Genomic DNA, 18,479 nt, shown 5'->3' with positions numbered 1-18,479 from the left:
GATCTGTAATTGTACCAAACGACACTGTGGGAAGTCAGAGGATTGCTCACTGCAGATCGTGGGTCGGTCACAGAGCAGAACCAGCAGAAATAGTGTGAACAATCTGAAAGCACACGCAATTTAAAAAGTTGTTTCTTAATCTGTGGTTCTCCGGCTTTTGAAAAGGCAGAATGTTTTACCTGTTAAGCTAGTGTCCTTCAGACAGCTCTCTGGTGGCACCCTGGCACGAACGGATTCAGTTTTTGCACGTCCACACACTGTAACTATGAATATTCAGAGTGAGTCTCAAGTCACAAAACTAAAAATCTTCAGACCTGCAGTAGCTGACAACAGAGCTAAAGTATTCATTGTGCTAATCATCTATATTAATCTACCCTAGTGAACAATTTCAGCTGTTCGTAGCTGTGACTCAGTGTGCTTTATGTTTACTAAACTGCACGTACAGCCTTTTAGAATAATCTGTTTAAAATCACAGAGTAAGTCCCACGGGTAAAAGGGTGGGGAGGAAGAGGGAGATGTCAGTATCCTACAAACCAGCATCATTTGTTTTGACAGCTTTTAATATTCCATATTAATCCTTTCACGTGCTGATCTCCACTGTGCCTCTGTGTCACCTTCATCCGAGGCCATCACACCCTGCTTATCAGCTTTTTAAAAGGTGTGTTTGGGACACGGGTCAGAACTGGACCGTATTTTCCCCGACATTGCCAGGGACACAGCATCAGATTCATTACATGGCTACCCATAATCAGAAATAGATAATATAGAACACCAGATAATAATTTATTTGAGTTTTTTTTCTTATGTCTGGATGATTTTAGCCAGAAGGTGATTAAACCTGGAGGTCCGAGTCCTGTATGAGTGCTTTCCTCAAAGCTGGGCTCTCAGCCCTGACCCGAATCAGGCTGTTACGCTCGAGCTAAGGGCTCGGGGAGCTGCCCTGAAGGGGCAGACAGAGGATAAACACAAACCCCGCAACGACAGGCAGACTTGGAAGTGTAAGCACTTGTCCAATCCCTACAGCCAGCACAGGTAAGAATAGCCTTTCACTCTCAAAATACATTTAATTAAGGCCCTCAAAATATATTTATTTAAGCACCTCAAACCGAGTTCAATGAAATCAAAATGCCAGCTATTCTAAAGGCACCCTTATTAATGATCTCAGTTAAAGTATCGGATTAAATGGACATGGAAATGGAAATGTTCCCCACTGAAGGTCAAATATCGGTTGGTCTACTGCAGATTTTTCCAGTGGTTATTTTTTATGCTTTAAGTTTTATGCTTGGTGGCACCTTTCAGAATTTCTTACATTTTGCAGCATAACAGAGGCACCTCATGTTAGCCTTGGCCAAGGTCTCTGCACTGTCATTCACGTTACTTCTCTGAAGTAATTAATTCTGTGAAATAAATTCAGTGAAATTCATACTATTTCTGTGAAACATCTGATTTTAAGCTGCACATGACTTTCCATTTAAGGCAATTTGCAATAAGAGACATTCTAGCAGCATGCTAAATTGACCACATTTGGATGCGTTACAAAGGCAGGCTCAGAATGAGCAGCTGCTGCTGAAAAATGTGGTGTGAGCATCGTCTCTTCTTGTGTTTCATTTTTTTGTTCCTGATCTATAAAGTGTGAGTAACAAATTTTTGGCTTTTACCTGGATAGTACGTTCCCAGTGTAAGTGGATGGAAATATTTAAAAGTTTCACACAATATAGTTGAAACCCAGGAAGCTCCAAACAGTTCATGACATTTCAGTAACAGGAATTTTGGGAAATACCCTGCCCAAAGAACTTGAATTAAGATGAAGGCCCAGCATACGTATTTGACTAGGCTCTGGATGTGGACCATGTCCCATAAAGTCTTACTGCTAAAGCAGAAAATACTCCAGTTAGACTGGAAATTTGTATCTGGATTTCTCTTCTTCAAGAAGTATCTTTGGGAAGAAAAGGAGGAAAACATTACACGACTGCCAAATACTCGCAAGATCTGTCATCCACCAATCCTGTACTTGTGTTTGCTAATGCATCGCCAACTTGTGAATGCTTAATTCTTTGAATTTTGGTAGTGGGATTGTCCCCACACTGCGCTCAAGCCATCGGATGATAGTCCCCGCAGAGCAGAGGGTTACACCCCGACCTCTTGGGCTGTCCCAGACCAGCACCAGCGCTCCCAGTGCGGACCCTAACGTCCTGCACTCGAGTCAGTCACAGCAGGGCCACAATTTCAGGTCGCTTCTCATAAAACTCGGGGAGGGAAGGAGGCAGGGAGGGAGGGAAGGGGAGCAGGAAGACAGGCTGGCTTTTCCACTTCTCAGAATAGTAGGCTGGTTTTTCAGGGAACGCAATGATTGCTGTAACTATCTCCTGCTTTTTAGAATCATTTTGATGTTAAGTCCTAAGCTTGTAAAAGCTCCCTAAACACATCCCTGCAGCGTGAAAGGCCTAACTGGACTCAACCCATTTTAAATGAAAACACTGAGGTGTCTGGAACACGCTCTAAGGGCCCTGGCAAGCTGGATCCAAAGCCTTGCTCTGAACACCTGGAACCTGGAGTCTTTTAGATACAATTCAAAGTTGTCTGTTTAAGACATTTTTTTAACAGGGTAGAAGCGTGGTAGAGGAGTTTTCATACGCACAGAGGTTTAATTTCCTCTTGGAAAGGTATATTTATGACAGCAGGATATTTATACTAGAATATCTAAATTAAAAAGCATAGCTCTTTTAAAATTAAATCTAACTACATTAGTATTTAGTACTGCATAATGGCTACTGATCATGGCTCCTAGTAAACAAATAAAGTCAGTGTCTAATCTTGGGTCAGTTCCTACTCTTCTGGTTGATGAAGGGTTGTTTGCCACTGGCCTCTGACAGGCACAGTACTGAATATAAAACCAGACGACATTAATCATCAAATCAACACCCTGCTAGATTTTGGGGGGTGTGTGTGTTTTTTTTTTTTTTCCATTCTGAATTCCTAAAATGATTAAGTGCCTGAATGCACAGCAAAGTCAATCAGTGATACCTTTAGACATGAAAATATATTCCACAGGGACGGACGTATTTAGATGTTTTTTAAAATCTAATGCTTAAAAAAATGTAAATCTTTGTAAGCATACATATTTTTCCCATGAACTGAATTAACTTAAGAACCTGGCATGTTTTATTAATAACCATAAATAATTAACAGTTGTTTCCTTTCTGTCAAAAAAGTATCACAATTATACAATACTTAAGGCTGTCATTTACAGACACTTCTTACAAAGAAAACAATATTACAATAAAATGTTTCATTAACTATTAGCATAACATTCTTTACCAGTTGCACAATGACATTGTGCTTACATTAATAAGCTTAACTATGCTTAACTAGATAAATTTTTTTTAGTCAACCAGGAGATGAAAAGATATTGACAATAAGACCAGAGCGTTTCTGGGTGATTTGAACACTGAAAACAGTCGATACGTTCACTGTTCAGCATCACCGACTGGGAATCGGTGAGTCTAAACCGTATCTCAGAATGGATGCAGTTCCGTAACTGAATAGAGGGAAAAGTGCGTTAGCAATCCTTTACTCACGCTTTTAATTCTACCTGGATTATACATTGATTTTAAAAGCTCTTAATCTTCATAATTGTTATCCTGTAATTGTAGAGTCAAATTTGGTGGGCAAAATGTCTACCCTCCAGAGGACAACGGGTGAATTCAAATTCTGTCGATCGAGGCCAGCACTTTACCCTCTGTTTATGCCCCTACATGCTAGAATCAAACACTGCTCCCAGCAAGACTAATAAATACGAAACAGCGGGAGTTCCTGCCCAACTACGGACTGAACGATTTGGCCGCTGACAAGCAAAACACAAGGTTAGAAATACTTACTTTTTAAAACACCACAAGAAAGCAACTTACACTTGGAATCAGATCCTGCAGGAGGACAAAGTTTTGAACATGGGGACTGTCCAAGGACAGGCTGATGGCTCTGGGATTTGTGCGGTGCATTACCCTGGGAACGTCTCCGCACAGATACTCGGATGCAGCCTCTCACACTCCCATGGCCAGCTGTGTCCGGGACACAATGCTGCAGCAGTGAGCTCAACCTCGGGGGAGGAAGGAGAAACTTATATATAGCTGCTGTGGGGATGAGCTGATGGGTGCTTTCGGGAGTCCGTTTCAGCTCCCACTGGCTGGAAAATGCTGATGATATGGAAGTTGAAGGGGTTCAAATCAGTGGGACAATGAAGAACCCTATTCATCACTAAGGCATGCACAAACTGTGCCCCACAACCTAAAAAAAAATAACTTGGCCTGCCAGAAGTTTGGTTTGGGTGTTTTTGTTTGTTTTGGTTTGTTTTTTTCCTCAGATCAAGCACACATTTCTCAAACTCATATGGAACTGATTCACTACACTGAAGACTGCGATGTCAAAATCTCACCCACAGCAACTATTATCATTCTATGTAGAAAACAAAAGAAACACAGATTTTATCAACTCCGATATTAGCAATGGCAAAGTCTTATTGTCTTCGCAGAGGCCTTAAGCAATGCAATAGGAATGGGAGCTGAGTAAAGCAATGCAGGGTTTTCAGGGCTTGACTTGTGCTTAAAGAGCAGAGTGAATATGGGGACACAATGAGAACATGCCACTACGAAGATCTCTTCATTGCCACCTTGGGTTCACAGTTGCCCAGCTCATTCAGAAAGAAACCATCCATCAGAGAGAAGCCCTTTTAACAACCTATGACTGTTTCTATGGTTTTACCCTACGTAACAGAGTGTGGTACCAGCAGTGAAATGACAACCTCAACAAAAAACTCAGTGGTTTGGCTCCTCAACCGCTCTTCAAAAATGCATTGCTGCTGTTGATTACAACATACCTGCTTGTCTTGTCAAAGGAAAGGTACTCCTTCCACCTGGGTGAGGATGCCATCTATATATATCCTTAGGTTTTCAGCTCACAGCCCCTTTGGAGCCTTTGTCTGTTGGCCAGAGCCATTCCTGACACCGGGCAAAGGAGAACTGCACAACCCGAAGCTGCCTTCAGCAATGGGAGGTAGGTGTCTCCCCGGCCACAGGAATGAATGGACGGCTTGGCCAGCCCAGGAGAGCTCAGCTCGCCTCAGAAATACAGCAGGACAGCGTGAGTGCACGCAGGGAGTCCTGCTGGCACCATGGCTGCTCACCCCACGGCCACAGATGGCAGCTGGGCCCCAGGGAGTGACAGGCTCCTGATGGCAGCAGCACGTGTAGCATCTTCATGTGACATCCACAGGTGGGGCGGAGGGGAAAACAGTTTTTATCCGTTGCTATGGAGTCATGATTAGCTTGTATGTCTTCAGAGCCTGCCGAGGAGAAATGAAGGCTATTTTCTTATATAGATGTCATGAAATCAATCCTTGCAGAATTTCTGGAGTCAAAGGCTAAACAGGTTTGCCTGAATACCTTCTGTTACTTGATACACAAATACATCTAGCCGGGAGACCTAAAATGAGTGTCATTTTTCAGCTGGAGCCGATCGCAAAAAATTACTCTTTAGTCTCATTTGGAATTGTTTATGTGCACAGTAACATAACAAAAGTGTGTTAAGTAAAATGCAGCAATTATCTTCACAGAAAATGAGTCTTAGAAAAAATTAAGCAAAAAAACTTCCCTTATTGCAAAGCATAGTGACTTCAGAAGAAACTTTTCCCTTATTCTCTCCAAAAGCTAAAAGAAAACCTGATGTTCTTCTTTTAAAATGTGTCTGCCTCTAGGTCTTTGGCACAGGTTTACTGATGGGAGGGCCGGCAATCTATTTAATGACTGCATTGACGTCAATAGCATAACTGAAATACTTACTAAGATGCATGAGTCCAACTTTCAGGGGGTGTGTGTTCCCAGGCAGGCGCAACACACGAAACGGACTCTCGGCGGGAATGAACTACCCCCGGAGAGCAAGAAACGGCCTCTGGACTTCCCCAGCGGGGTGTGGGACACGGTCAGCTATGCTTGTTTGTTCTGCAGGCCACTTTTAATGTTCACTTTGAAACGCACTTTTAGTTTCTCCAAGCAGTAAGAATCACTTTATCATTCAACAGCCTTAATTTTACTCAGTCACATCATTAAGCTGACAGCTATCTGATTTCTTTTACAGTTTTGTTAGTTCCTAAATTATCTGCATCATTATAGCACTGCATCCTTTAAAAATAATATTTGTAGGTAATAAGTAAGCCTACAGCACCACTGAGTTTACTGTGCACAATCAGTTACTTTTTAGCTCAGCTGTCTGGTCACATACGGCTCCTCTTGCACCCTTGTCAAAAGCCTGAAACACCGCATCTACTTGACTTGGACAATCTGTCTCAAAATCAAAAGGCCAGATCTTCAGCCAAACTCCCATCAGACCAACAGAATTTAAAACGAATCTTCTATTTTGTACATGCCCAGAGCCATTCTCCGCACGCCAAGCAGAGAAGTATGGTGCAAGAGCACTTGCTCCATATTAATGACTTGGGATTTATAGATATTTGTAACCAAGAGCTGACTTTGATGCACAGGGCTTGTTAAGTCCTACAAAAAGTTGGGACTCTCATTAGCACAAGCACCAACATTATCCAGTCGTTTGTTTATGCTTTATACAAATGTTCGTGCACGAGTCTGTGTACATCTTACACCCACATAAAAAATGAAAGAGTACAAGTTTTGAGTTCGTGTAAAGGCATGTGAGCAGTGCAGACAAACGTGCAGATGTGCAGGAAAGCAGAGGCTAAGGCACAAGCAAGAAAAATACCAATCTTTCACTCCCATCCCCAGAGAGGAATTTTAACAAAGCTTTAATCCCATGAGCCCTGAAAAGGCTGTGTGTGACATATCCCAAAGCGCTACACCCCCCAAAGCCTCGGGTTGCAAAGCAAATCAGCTATATTATATTGCTAGGTATATAATTAATCATGAGGACACACTATAATTATTCAGTGTTGAAAGCATCCAAGGGGCACTCGGTTGCCTGCTCTTGAGAAAAGTTTCTACAAACCCCTCACAGCTCCGGGAAGCACACAACACGGTTTGGTCCTTAACACTACGCTTTGCTCCTCTCAGCCATCAGTAACGTTTAAATGCAACAGCCTATCAGACCAACCAGTATGGGAAAATACTGTCCATCGGGGTGTCGATCTTCTGGCAGAAATGTACCACCTCTCCCGTCTTCACCTGGAAAATCCCTGTGGCATCACGACTGGTACAGCGCTTTCTCCACAACCTCTGCGATGGGGAGGAGGGGGTTCATTTACAGCAGCGCCCACAGGTAACGCACAGGTTTTTACACAGATACTGCAAAGGGAAGGTGATGGCATGAAGAGCCCGCGCTAGTCCAGACAAACACAAAGACCGGTACACAACCACTGCTGTGCAGTGAGGGAGACACCGATACCGGGAATCTAAGCAAACAGCAGCGACCCTGTGCTGAGCTGAGAGAAGGAACAGCACAATATGAAAAAGTCCTGGGAAAAACAGAAAGGAAGCAAAACAGATGGAGAAAAGATTGTACCAAAATGGGTGGCGGAACCAGAGGCTTAGACTGACCGTGGCAGCCAGTGAAAGATGGTTTAATTTAGAGAGAATTAGGGCCAATGAAGTAAATAAATATGGAGGGAAGAACAAAACTAGGCAGAAACCACCAGATTTGTTGCTGGTTAAAGATTTTATTAGTTGAATCAACTGGGTAGGATCTAAAGACCTTTCATTGATGCCAAGGGAGGAGGGAGCTGAACTGAGAAGAGAAGGCGCTGATGGATTCACTGAGCCCAAGGTAGCACAAAGGTCAATGAAACTAACTGTGGCAGAGGCCGCATTTAAAAAAAAAAAAAAAAATCAAAAAGGAGAATAGGAGAAAGAAACATCACAGACGCTTGTGCGACGATGTGTTTATATCATTGTTTCTGTAACTCCAGAGAAGGTAGTTGGGTAGCACCCATTCATAATCCTGGCCCTGCACAATTGCACTCCGCTTAGGAACCTCATGGTCTGAAGTATTCCCACTATCCTTCCCAGCTGCAAAGTACATGAGCTAATTAAGGATTTACGTACTTTTTGCTATGGCTTCGTATTTCCATGTTATGGTTTCTCAGTTAATTCATAAAAGCAATTTTGTTCATTCCTGTGATCTGCAGTTATAACAAAACAACAGGAAAAATCTGCCAGATTTTCTGAAGCTGATACCAAGGACAAAACACAGGATGTTCAATACATATTCCTCTTCCTTTTATGGCTGTGGTTATAAGGTTAAGAAGGCTCTGAAATTTACAGTGACATCAGTATCGGCTTTGAAAGCACTTCGTCCCATGAAAAACCTGGCCAGAATTTTTCATGCTTTCAAGAAAATGAAAGCAAAAAAGAAAAAGAATTTCGTAATTTCGATGCAGCTCATTCATTTCGCCACGGGCCTGGGTCCTCAGTGATGCAACTCCTTGGGAGTACACTAGCGACAGATTTGGCTCCTCTCGGTTTGAAACAACTGACAAACCCTGTACGATTCTAGCTGGAGTAAACAGCTGGCATGTATTACTTCCAGTGCAAATCCTGAACGTAATTTGTCTCCCTCCAGGGTAATTTTATTAATGTATGCTAGTTTGCTTTAAATCCCGAGTTCTGTACTTTTCATAACAGGATATAAATCACTCCACTAATGACAAATAAAAGGAGACATATATGAGATGCTCATACTGATGTCGATTGTGGTAAATCTATGAATCAATGTGTGACACGGGAGAACTAAATAAAATTCCGAGCTTTGCCAACTAACCGACCTAGAGAATATAAACACATTTCATTTCAAAACACATTATTTTATCTAGAGGGATGTACCGCAGCCTAGTCCCAATCAAAACATTACTGTTTCCTTCTCCAAAACTTTCAGGAAAAACACTCGGCATCCTTTCAGACACAGGAGCCATTGGCACATAACTGGAAGTGTTCTGATAGGAAAATCTCTCCTTCCTTTCATAATTTCCAAATCAGAAGCCATCTAGGGGAAAAAAAAGCTGCAAACACTGAAAAAAAAAAAATAATCCTCTAAACCCCTTTGTTCTTCTGCATTTACATGGAAACTTCCTTAGAAAGTAAATGACCGCCATTGTTTTCTGCTCTACTGAAATGAGTTGCAGTATGTAACAATGGCTGTAAGTAGGTAAAGGAAGGGAATCACCAAATTGGTCAAGGCGACCGCTAGGCAGAATGACTGCGGCCTCCACAGGATACAAGAGAGGCTCTACAGGAACCTGGAACGCACTCCGGGCAGCAAAGTGGGGACAACAAATGCAACAAGTGAACACGGTCAGAAATTCAGAATGCTAGAATAGCACAAAATAAGAAAGTAAATAACCGCAGGGCAGAGTAACACTGGCATTCTTCATTACACCGCAGCAGCTCTATCAGGCTGCTTTTCAGAGTCTTCCTTCAAAGTGTCAGAGCTGCTGTCCCTCCTCGGCAAGCTCACTCCTGACGCCCTGGGCACGGCGGTGTGACAATATGGCAGATAGTGACTTACGCTGGCCAGGAAGGGATGGCTTCAGCCTAGAAACTAGATCCTGTGAGAGCTCATAAAATTGATCAACAAAAATATAATCTGAAACAATTTAACTAAGAACACCAGGCGGTTTCACTAGTAATGTAAATATTGGCTTTAGTCATGTAGGAAATAACACAAATTCCTATCAATCTCAAAACTATTTCTTATTCTTACCTACAAACTGTAACAATTCACTTAGGTTGTAATGATACAAGTCGTATTTTACATTTTGTTTGAAGACTTCACCTAAAGTCAATTAAGTTACATGGTTAAGAACTCATTTACTCGGGGGGCCACGAATCCAGCTTAGACTTCTCTACTTTCTACAGATTCCACAACCCGCTGAGCTGCAGTTTTCTTCCACAGCCCTTTTGTTACCAAACAAAAATCTACATACTGAAAATGCATCCGGCCTGGCTCACTTCCACATCTGGACATTTTCTTTTTTCACAGCTCAGGGAAGATGTCAATATAATTTAGTTTAGATATATCCACCTATCCACAGATAATTACTAGCACTGAAACATTAAAAACCATGAGTCAGGATCACAAGGTTAAAAATGCTGAAAGTTGGATTCTTTTCAGTTGCTTTCTCTTTTTGAGCTTTGCAGGGTAACACAAAACTTGCTCTGCAATTACGCGTGTCAGACCCTTCAATCAAAAAGAAAGCTGAAATTTTCATGTATTCCCAGCATTAGAAGCTTGGGTTAGCTAAAAAGTAACAAGTAGCCTACGTTGGCAACACTGTAGAAAAATGTCCACGAAGTGTTAAAAAGTTGAAAGCAATTGTTTACACAGAAAGTGTTAAGAAAATTAATCTAAAAATTCCTGGAACGGAATTGTCTCCTCATTATTAGATGCTGTAACCTATATAAACAGATCTATGGAAAGATTATGAAATTTTCCATGATTTTCTTCACACCGTCCACAAAATCAAAGTCTTGCTAGAACAGATTTTTAAATAAAGTGACGAGTTGCATTCCTGCTAGCCCTGACTCAACACTGTTCACAGAGAGGGAGTGAAGGGAAAGGCGTTTAAGGCTATGTTGTCCAGTTTTCATTCTGCATCAGAGGTTACCACATTCCATTAACAAGTTTTAAGGACCCTAATCCGGAAGTCTCCAGGACTATATGTATCCCCAGACAGTAAATAATATACAGCATGAAAGGAAATGATAGTTAAGTTACCCAGGCTTCACACACTGTAAAAATTAAGGTTTATTAGTCCCTCCAAGCACATAATTATTGGAAAGGCTGAGATTAAACCTTACAGATGGGCACTCCCTCCAAATCTTATCTCCTTCTCTGTGGGAGTAACCTTTAAATTAGTGCAAGCAGGGCCAGCTCTGGTCCTCAGAGGGGTCCCACAAGTGCCCAGCACTGCAAGGCTAAATCCAGGTATGAAAACAAAGAAACTTGTCACGAGCAGGTTTCCTCTGCTTCCCATCCTCAGTACTTTGCCCTACCTGAGCAGCGCCCCGCTCCCACCCCGACTGCTCCCTGCCTCCGCTCACTGAGCTCATATTGCTGCCTACCCCATCTCGCTTGGGCACCCCAGGCAGATGCCGAGCCCCCTCGGGGGTCCCTTGTTCACCCTCCATCCAGCCGCTTTGCTCGGTGTTATTCTCCTCTGCGATCGCAGTCAAACCTACTTGTGTTTAGTGTTGTCTCTGACCCGGCACGGGGGTGAGGACAAGGTGACTGAGGGACACCATGTAAAAGGGGGGGAGCAGACAGGAAAGAAGATGCGATTAGCCACACTCGCTGACTTCTGCTCTCCTTCCATTGCTAAACGCAGATTTCAAAAGACCGCAAGCAAACAACGAAACAAACAACAACAGCAAAAAAGCCGTTCCAGGGCAGCCTAATACAAGCAGAGGAAGTTTCACCTGAGAAAGGTTTTTGAGATTGCAATTTTTACATAGATCACATGGAAACAAACTGAAATAAACAGGATAAAAAAAATACAGCTGTGCCTGAGCCTGTTCGAGGCCTGTAGGCTGGGGCTTGTCCAGGCCTGTGCAGCACAGGGACTCAGAAGAATAGCAGTCACTGTGGCCGTGACTATCAAACCAAAATCATGTTTGTCTTTTACGCTAACACACAAGGATAAACCCAAACCCCAAACTATTAAAATAACAATATTTTGGGCCTGGTGGTTCCCTTGTATTGGTTTTGCACAAGTAACCCAGAAGAAGCTCTGTGAGCCCAGAATCGCTCGAGGGGGAGGGGGCAGAGAAGCAGCTGTCAGTAAAATGATGTGCAATACCTTCGTCTGCATTTGACCTTGCAGGTGATTATCAAAGTCACACACATACCTTGCAGGTTAACTCTGGAGACAGGTGGCTGACTTGTCACTGGAGATCTCCTAAGAGGAATAAAGAATACACTATCAATAGGTGTTATTTTATCATTTCAAACCCTGTTGGCAGTTCAAACTGCCAACTCCCACAGTTAAAAATCCTTGTTTATACTCACAAAGAAGCCCAAAACACTTTAAAATTATTTGGCAGCTAATGAGCAGTACTGATATATCTGTTAGGAAAACCCAAAGATGGTCTATCCCCTGCTAAGCACACACACACGCTGCAAAGATGGTACACCAGGAAAAATGTGCCATCATCCCACCCTGCCTTTGCAACTTTCTGCTCCAAATATGCCTGGAAGTCAGCAAGGGCCGGTCTCTGTGGCCGAAGGGGTCGGTGGACGCCCCAGAATCAAGGTCTGCTCCTGAAAAGCTTTTTCCTACAAGGCCTGGACTGGACCCTGAAGTAATGTCAACCGCTACACCAGCATACAGGCTGCAAGGCAATGCCATAGGTAAGGTGAGAAATGTACGGCTTTAAACCCTACCGTTAACACTTTGAACTGCAGTGGCAAGCACATAAGAAGACGCTGCAGTCACTAGCGTAAGCTCTGAAAGATCTGAAGGACATTTTTCTGACTAGGAGCAACAATTTCATCAGAAAAGACTGGATTTCGAAAGGACCAAAAGCTATTTGAAAAATTGGCTCAAATCAAGTAAACAGGGTCTGACTGGAAAAAGGGTGCAGTATTTTGCCAAATGTCAAAATATTTCATTGTGAGATTTGCCAAATAAAACTGTTAATTTTTCAAGTTCAAACCACAATTTACTTGGGAAAAAAGAGACTTCTTTTCTATAGAAGAAGTTAAAAAGAGTTGACACCAAAATCGAGATTCTTCATTTTGGATTGAATGCGGTATTTCAGGCTGACCAAAAATGAAACTTTGGGCTTTTGCTTCCCTAAGAAGTTTCTGATACATCTTAACTGAAGCCAGATTTCCCCACACTCTCTCCTAGCCAACCTCCTAACCCCAACTTCTTGAGTCAGCCACTGAACTGAAGCATCCATTATTTGCCAGCTCTCCTTTGAAGCTGAAATCAAAGCAAGTGAGCGACTCAATTCTGCTGCAATTGTAGCTCTAGGGGGTTCTTCAGAAGTGCTCCAGGAAGGCCTCCCCAACCAGGTAAGATCTGCCTTAGAGTAACGCAGCTACAGTCCTGCTGCAGACCCTTGGCCCCGGCCTCCCGACCTTTTGGAGCGGGCCTCCAAAGCCTCCTCCTTCTCCTGAAGCTCCCACTTGCCAGCTGGGATTTCAAAAGCTCAGACTTTTCTGGAGGGAGCTGCGGGACCCAGATTCTTCGAAGGGTTCAGCACAGGGCGCACACGTTGGATGCCGACTTCTCTAAAAATCTGCCCCGACCTGCCTCTGCTGAGCCTTTGAAAAGCCAAATCTTGAAATCTCTAAAAAACAGAAACTCCCCAATAGGGACACCACGCTGCGGCTCCAGCGCTTCCAGTATCTGGGGAGACATGCTCCAGGTATCTTCAAACCCTGCGCTGAGTTGCACAGACATGCCTTCAGGGGGGCGGGGAGGGATGAGCTAGTATTCAGTAGGGTATTCCCCGCTGCGGAGCCTGAAAAGGGAACGGCACCGCTCCTGGCATCCTTGAATTACATCCTGGCCGTGCTCATCCTGCTTTCTGTGGCAGCCTGGGCACAGGCAACAGAGACCCAGAGTCCTGGGTTTCGACAGCACTGTCCCCTCTTAGCCACCAGCACGCTCAATCGTACACAGCTCCCGCTTCCCGCTCCTTCTCTTGCTGGCGGGTGTTAAGAGGAGTAGGCGCCGGATGCTTTCTGACCGTGTCCTGGGCCACATCTGCCAAACTCAGGCACTCCGAAACCATTAATCATACTCTCCTCTTTTCCAATCAGGAAACTGCCTTAAAACCCCTGACGTTAAAGTCCAAAAATTATGACTTCTCGTTGTTTTTTTTTCCTCCAGCCCTTAACATTCATATTTTCCAGCATTTCTGTAAATATGTGAGACAGCATCCTCTTTTTCTTTCATGGGCCAGGAGGGGTGGAGGAGGAGGAAAAAAGAAGGGAGAGGAGGGGCTAAAGAAAAGCTGAGATTCTCATGATCCCCAGAGCAGAAGTTTAAGTAAAATACCATGTATCATGAGACATATGATAAAATCATGAGCTGGCAGCACGGCTGTGACCCAGCAGAGCTGTTTGGAAACTGTGCGGGAAGCTCCACAGCGCCTGGAAGCACATTCTGCCACGGACTTGGATGTTTGGTATATAATGGTTTAAACATTTCACGACTTCTGCTTTGGCTGGGCAAATTACTTTATACCTCAATCAAATCTGGGAATGTTTTCAAAAGGACACTGCAAGATGCCTCTGTGTCCTACAGGTTACGCCCTCGCTTCCTTCCGGCCCCATCCAATTTCAGATTCCTCATTAGGAACTGCTGAAATGCTCAAGCCATTCAAAAAAGAAAAGCTTAAAAAAAAGGAATCTATTTCAGCCATCTGTTTTTCTATTAACCTCCATCTTGGAATGTGGCGGTTCCTTCCGATCAAAATTTACAAACAGAAATCAACGGGAGGAAATCTCCCGCCCGGACAAAATGCTGGCCTTTATGTAAAATACCAGATTTCATGGGAAGGCAGAAAGCAGAGTCCACGGTGGGCACCCAGACGATGCCACTCATGCATGCAGCAGCGCAGCAAGCCCACGGCATCCCAATGGAGTGCAATTTTGCACCTCGTTCCTTCGCTTCAGGAGCCAGCAGGATACTCAGAACGAGCAACGCTTGCCAGTCCCAGGGTGGGACGGGTGGGTGCATCCGCGCCGTCGCCAGGAACGAATGATGCTGGTTTCACGCAAAACAGCTCTCTTGGGGCAAAACAGGACAGAAAATGATGATGACTGGCTCATTATAAATAGCTATGGGGAAACGGTGGTTCCGGACAAAGGCGCAAAAAGGAATTTATAGGGTTTCTCCTGTTCAGCAGGTATAAAAAAACATCCTCCTCTTAAGTTCAGAGCATCACCTACCCCATTCGGTGCAATTACAGTCTCAAAGCAACATAGGAATGAAGCACAGGCTGGGCCTCCAGGCAGCCCCACAGAGCCGAGCTGCAGGATGTCACTGCCTGCCCTGCCGGGGAAACCCTCACCATCCTCACAGCCTCGTGGCTGGCATTCCCCTTCTTGATGTCCACCCTTTGCCCATGACCGCCTTGCTTGTGAAACAATGGTGGAAACGCAGGGCAGCACCACAGCTTGACCGAACACGACGACACCTCTGCTCCAAGTGTGTCCAGAGAAGGGCGACGGAGCTGGTGAGGGGTCTGGAGCACAAGCCTTGTGAGGAGCGGCTGAGGGCGCTGGGGGTGTTCAGCCTGGAGAGAAGGGGGCTGAGGGGAGACCTGCTCGCTCTCTGCAGCTCCCTGAAAGGAGGGGGGAGCCAAGGGGGGTCGGGCTCTTCTCCCAAGGAACAGGCCATGGGACAAGAGGAAACGGCCTCAAGTTGCGCCAGGGGAGGTTTAGGATGGATATTAGGAAAAATTTCTTCAATGAAAAGGTTGCCAAGCGTTGGAAGAGGCTGCCCAAGGCAGTGGTGGAGTCGCCACCCCTGAAGGGATTTAAAAGGCGTGTAGACGTGGTGCTGAGGGACATGGTTTAGTGGCAACTTGGCAGTGTTAGGTTAACGGTTGGACTTGATGATCTTAAAGGCCCCTCCTGACCAAAGCGACTCTATGATTCTATGGGCGCCTAACGGACGTCTGGGACAGCCAAAGCGGCAAAGTGGGGAAGATACCACACCACACGCACCCGATACGCCCAGAAACACATCGCACCCCCTTCCCCGCATCTCAAGCAGAAACACACCCCTGCCTCCTCAGCCCCGCCATGCTTTCCCGGTCTCCCCAGTCACCGACCAGGAGGAGACCCCTGAGGTGTGAGAAGATGGCGGCGCCCGGCCGGCGGGCTGCGCTTTGGCGCCCCCTGGCGTCCCGCGCAAGAAGCAGAGCGGGCCTGAGGCAGCGCGGCCGGAGCTCAGGGCCGGTGGCGACCGAGAAGGGTCGGCGGCGACCGGGGACCCGGTCGCCGCCGACCCTTCTCGGTCGCCACCGGCCCCTGCTTCGTGCGAGCCCTGAAGGAAAGAAAAATAATGGTCTTACTTGTTGGAGGTGCCGTGCAAATTGGTAAGGAGCGTGAAGTTGTTCCTCACGCTTCGTAGGCTCGCCAGCACCTAATGAGGGAGGCAAAAGCGGCGAGGTTATCTCCTCCGCCTAAAGGCTGTCGGGTTTTATTTCTGTTTTTATTTCCAGGTTGGGAGGCCAACTCACCTGGGCGAACGGCGTGACAATCAGGTCGTCCCCATGCCTAGGGAGAAATGGAGAAAATTTACCTCAAACAGGGCATCATTCACCCCAGAGAAAAGAGCATTTTACAAAGGGAGGTTTCCCGACAATAAAAAAAAAACTAAAAAACACATTAACCCATGCAGCGTTAATTTAACACTACATAAAATCTCGTTCCTAATGGAAAGGTCTCGCAGTGTATATCCAAAGCAACCCGGCTGGAGCGACTGTTCAGAGTGGTAACACCAGGCAATAAAAGCCAGGAAATTCAAAAGTTAAGGCAGCACGCTCGCACCGGGGTGGAAAAAATAACATAACGGTCCGGGGAAAGGTCAGCTTTGAATTTCCTGGCTTTTGTTGATCTCTGCCACAGTCTTTAATGTTATTCAGGCGCCGGGTTTTTGTCCGGCCGTTTTCATCATGGAAGATTTGAGCAGAAGTTCTGAGAAAAATACATCGTCAGCATCAATAAGAGGGTTTTTTAGGGGTGATATTATATATAGCACATGCGCGTTTATGAAAAAATCCAGTGTGATTTACCTAACTCAGACATGGCGGGGTAGAGCCATTGCTGCGCAGAGCTGACTGGGGCTGGAAGGTCAAGGCAACCCAGCGCAGCTGGTGGTGGGCTCCCGTACCACGTGCCTACCACAGCCACCTCTAGGGAGGCATCCACCCGCATGGCGCCCCTTCCAAGGGGTATTCTCCCCAGCTGTGCTGCCACAGAGCACGTCCACTCATCCAGACTCGGGTATCAGCGCTAAGTTTACTTTTTAATTAAAGTTGTCTCAACACTGATGTCCAAACCAGGTCAGCGTGGAGATGTCGGCTCCTCCAAGCGCCGCAGGAGCCTTGATGCCCGCAGTAAATGGACGCCTCTAGCTGTAGAAGCTGAGGGAAATGAGGGTGCTGGGCACAGCTGGATGGGGCTCTCCCCACCCCAGCACTGCTGCCTCCTCCAGCATGCTGCTGGGAACAGGGGGCAATTGTTAAAACCCACCGTTTACACAAAACATGGTATTTGCATAATTTGGCGTGGTTACTTTGTCTCCAGTAAATATTTACTAAATGTTGACTAACAGGGAGGGATATTCTCTTTCAGGAGAATCGTCCTCGTGGATCTCGCTAATATTTAGATTTCTATTTCATGACAAAACTTGTAGGGCTTTCATAACAGTTAAACTTTTTTTTTTTTTTAATGAACACTTTTTTATAGCTTAATGGTCACTTTAAAACTTTAAATTATGCCTTTTAAAATAAAGGGCTGCAAATCCCGGACACTCATTTAAGCTCCACGCTCTGTGTTGTATTGATCCTCTCAAGCTCAACCATCTGTCTCGGCTTTCTGCTGTATTTCCCGTTCAGTTCTAGTGAACAACCCATGACAAAAAACAGGATGGGGAAGAGTAATACTGTAAATACAAGTACAGTCATAGTTCTATTGTCCAGGCTAATGGAGCGTCACCTACTTAAGGAAAAGCAGAGATGACGCTAACCAGGCTCTGAGAATGCATGAAGAGAGTATAACTGAGAAAAGAGGGCGCAAAAAGTCACCAAGCAAACCTAGGGCTGGAGTGACGGGGCTCTCCTGCCAGCAGGCCCAGCGGGGACACGGGCAGCTGGCAGTGCTCTCTGCCCGGAGCACAGCCCGGGATTCACCCTGCAGTTAAACACAAATTCCCACCTGAAGAACTAGTACCAAGGAAGGTAAAATGCAAAAATTCTCTACTATTTCAGGGTACGGTTTTGAAAGCTCTTCTGCGAAATTACAGGGAAAGGGAGAGTATTTCAAGGATGGGATGGGGAGAGGAACGTCATGCCTTGGCAGACCATAAAACACCCTTCTTGGGCACTCAGGCTATGAAATGTGAGTACCACCCGTAAGCTCCTCTTAACAACGCTCTGAGGATTACAGGAGGCTACATAAAGCTCTTAGTTACTGTAAAATATGATGTGAGCTGAATTTATGCTTACTGTTCACTTGGGAGAGAAGAGTTCCTGGACATCGTCTTTGGTGATAAGTCATAGTCGCTGTCGGATCGGTAGAGGAAGGACTCCCTGCGCTGGCTGTGGCCCGGGAACGTGGTGTGCAATACGAGTCCTGACGAGGAGCTGGCCTGCGGGTCCAGTGGGCTGCGACCCGGTGATGGGCCATTTTCCACATCGAAGCTGCGAAAAAAACACATACTGTGTGTCACGCGCGTCTGCCAAAAGATGTTTTTCAGTGCACGTGTCACGTTTGTGCTGCCC

General features: G+C 45.2%; 1 protein-coding gene across 8 annotated transcripts in view; it reads right to left on the bottom strand.

The window, feature by feature from the left end:
- PDE4B (phosphodiesterase 4B) overlaps positions 1-18,479 on the bottom strand; it is a 219,712-nt gene that overhangs the window by 43,702 nt on the left and 157,531 nt on the right. For 5 of the 8 annotated variants that reach the window (XM_074598310.1, XM_074598309.1, XM_074598311.1 and 2 more), the window contains 4 exons: positions 18,204-18,398; positions 16,215-16,251; positions 16,047-16,117; positions 11,859-11,908 (listed from right to left, as the gene is read on the bottom strand). In XM_074598310.1, the coding sequence (XP_074454411.1) occupies positions 11,859-11,908; positions 16,047-16,117; positions 16,215-16,251; positions 18,204-18,398 (353 nt within the window). Of the gene's footprint in view, positions 1-179; positions 4,097-4,873; positions 5,096-11,858; positions 11,909-16,046; positions 16,118-16,214; positions 16,252-18,203; positions 18,399-18,479 lie in introns of those variants that run through there. The other 3 variants (XM_074598317.1, XM_074598314.1, XM_074598316.1) reach the window with 3 other exon arrangements.

The sequence above is a fragment of the Larus michahellis genome, chromosome 8 (assembly GCF_964199755.1).
Source record: "Larus michahellis chromosome 8, bLarMic1.1, whole genome shotgun sequence".
NCBI classification, from domain to species: Eukaryota; Metazoa; Chordata; class Aves; order Charadriiformes; family Laridae; genus Larus; species Larus michahellis.
This window is presented reverse-complemented; position numbering and strand designations above follow the sequence as displayed.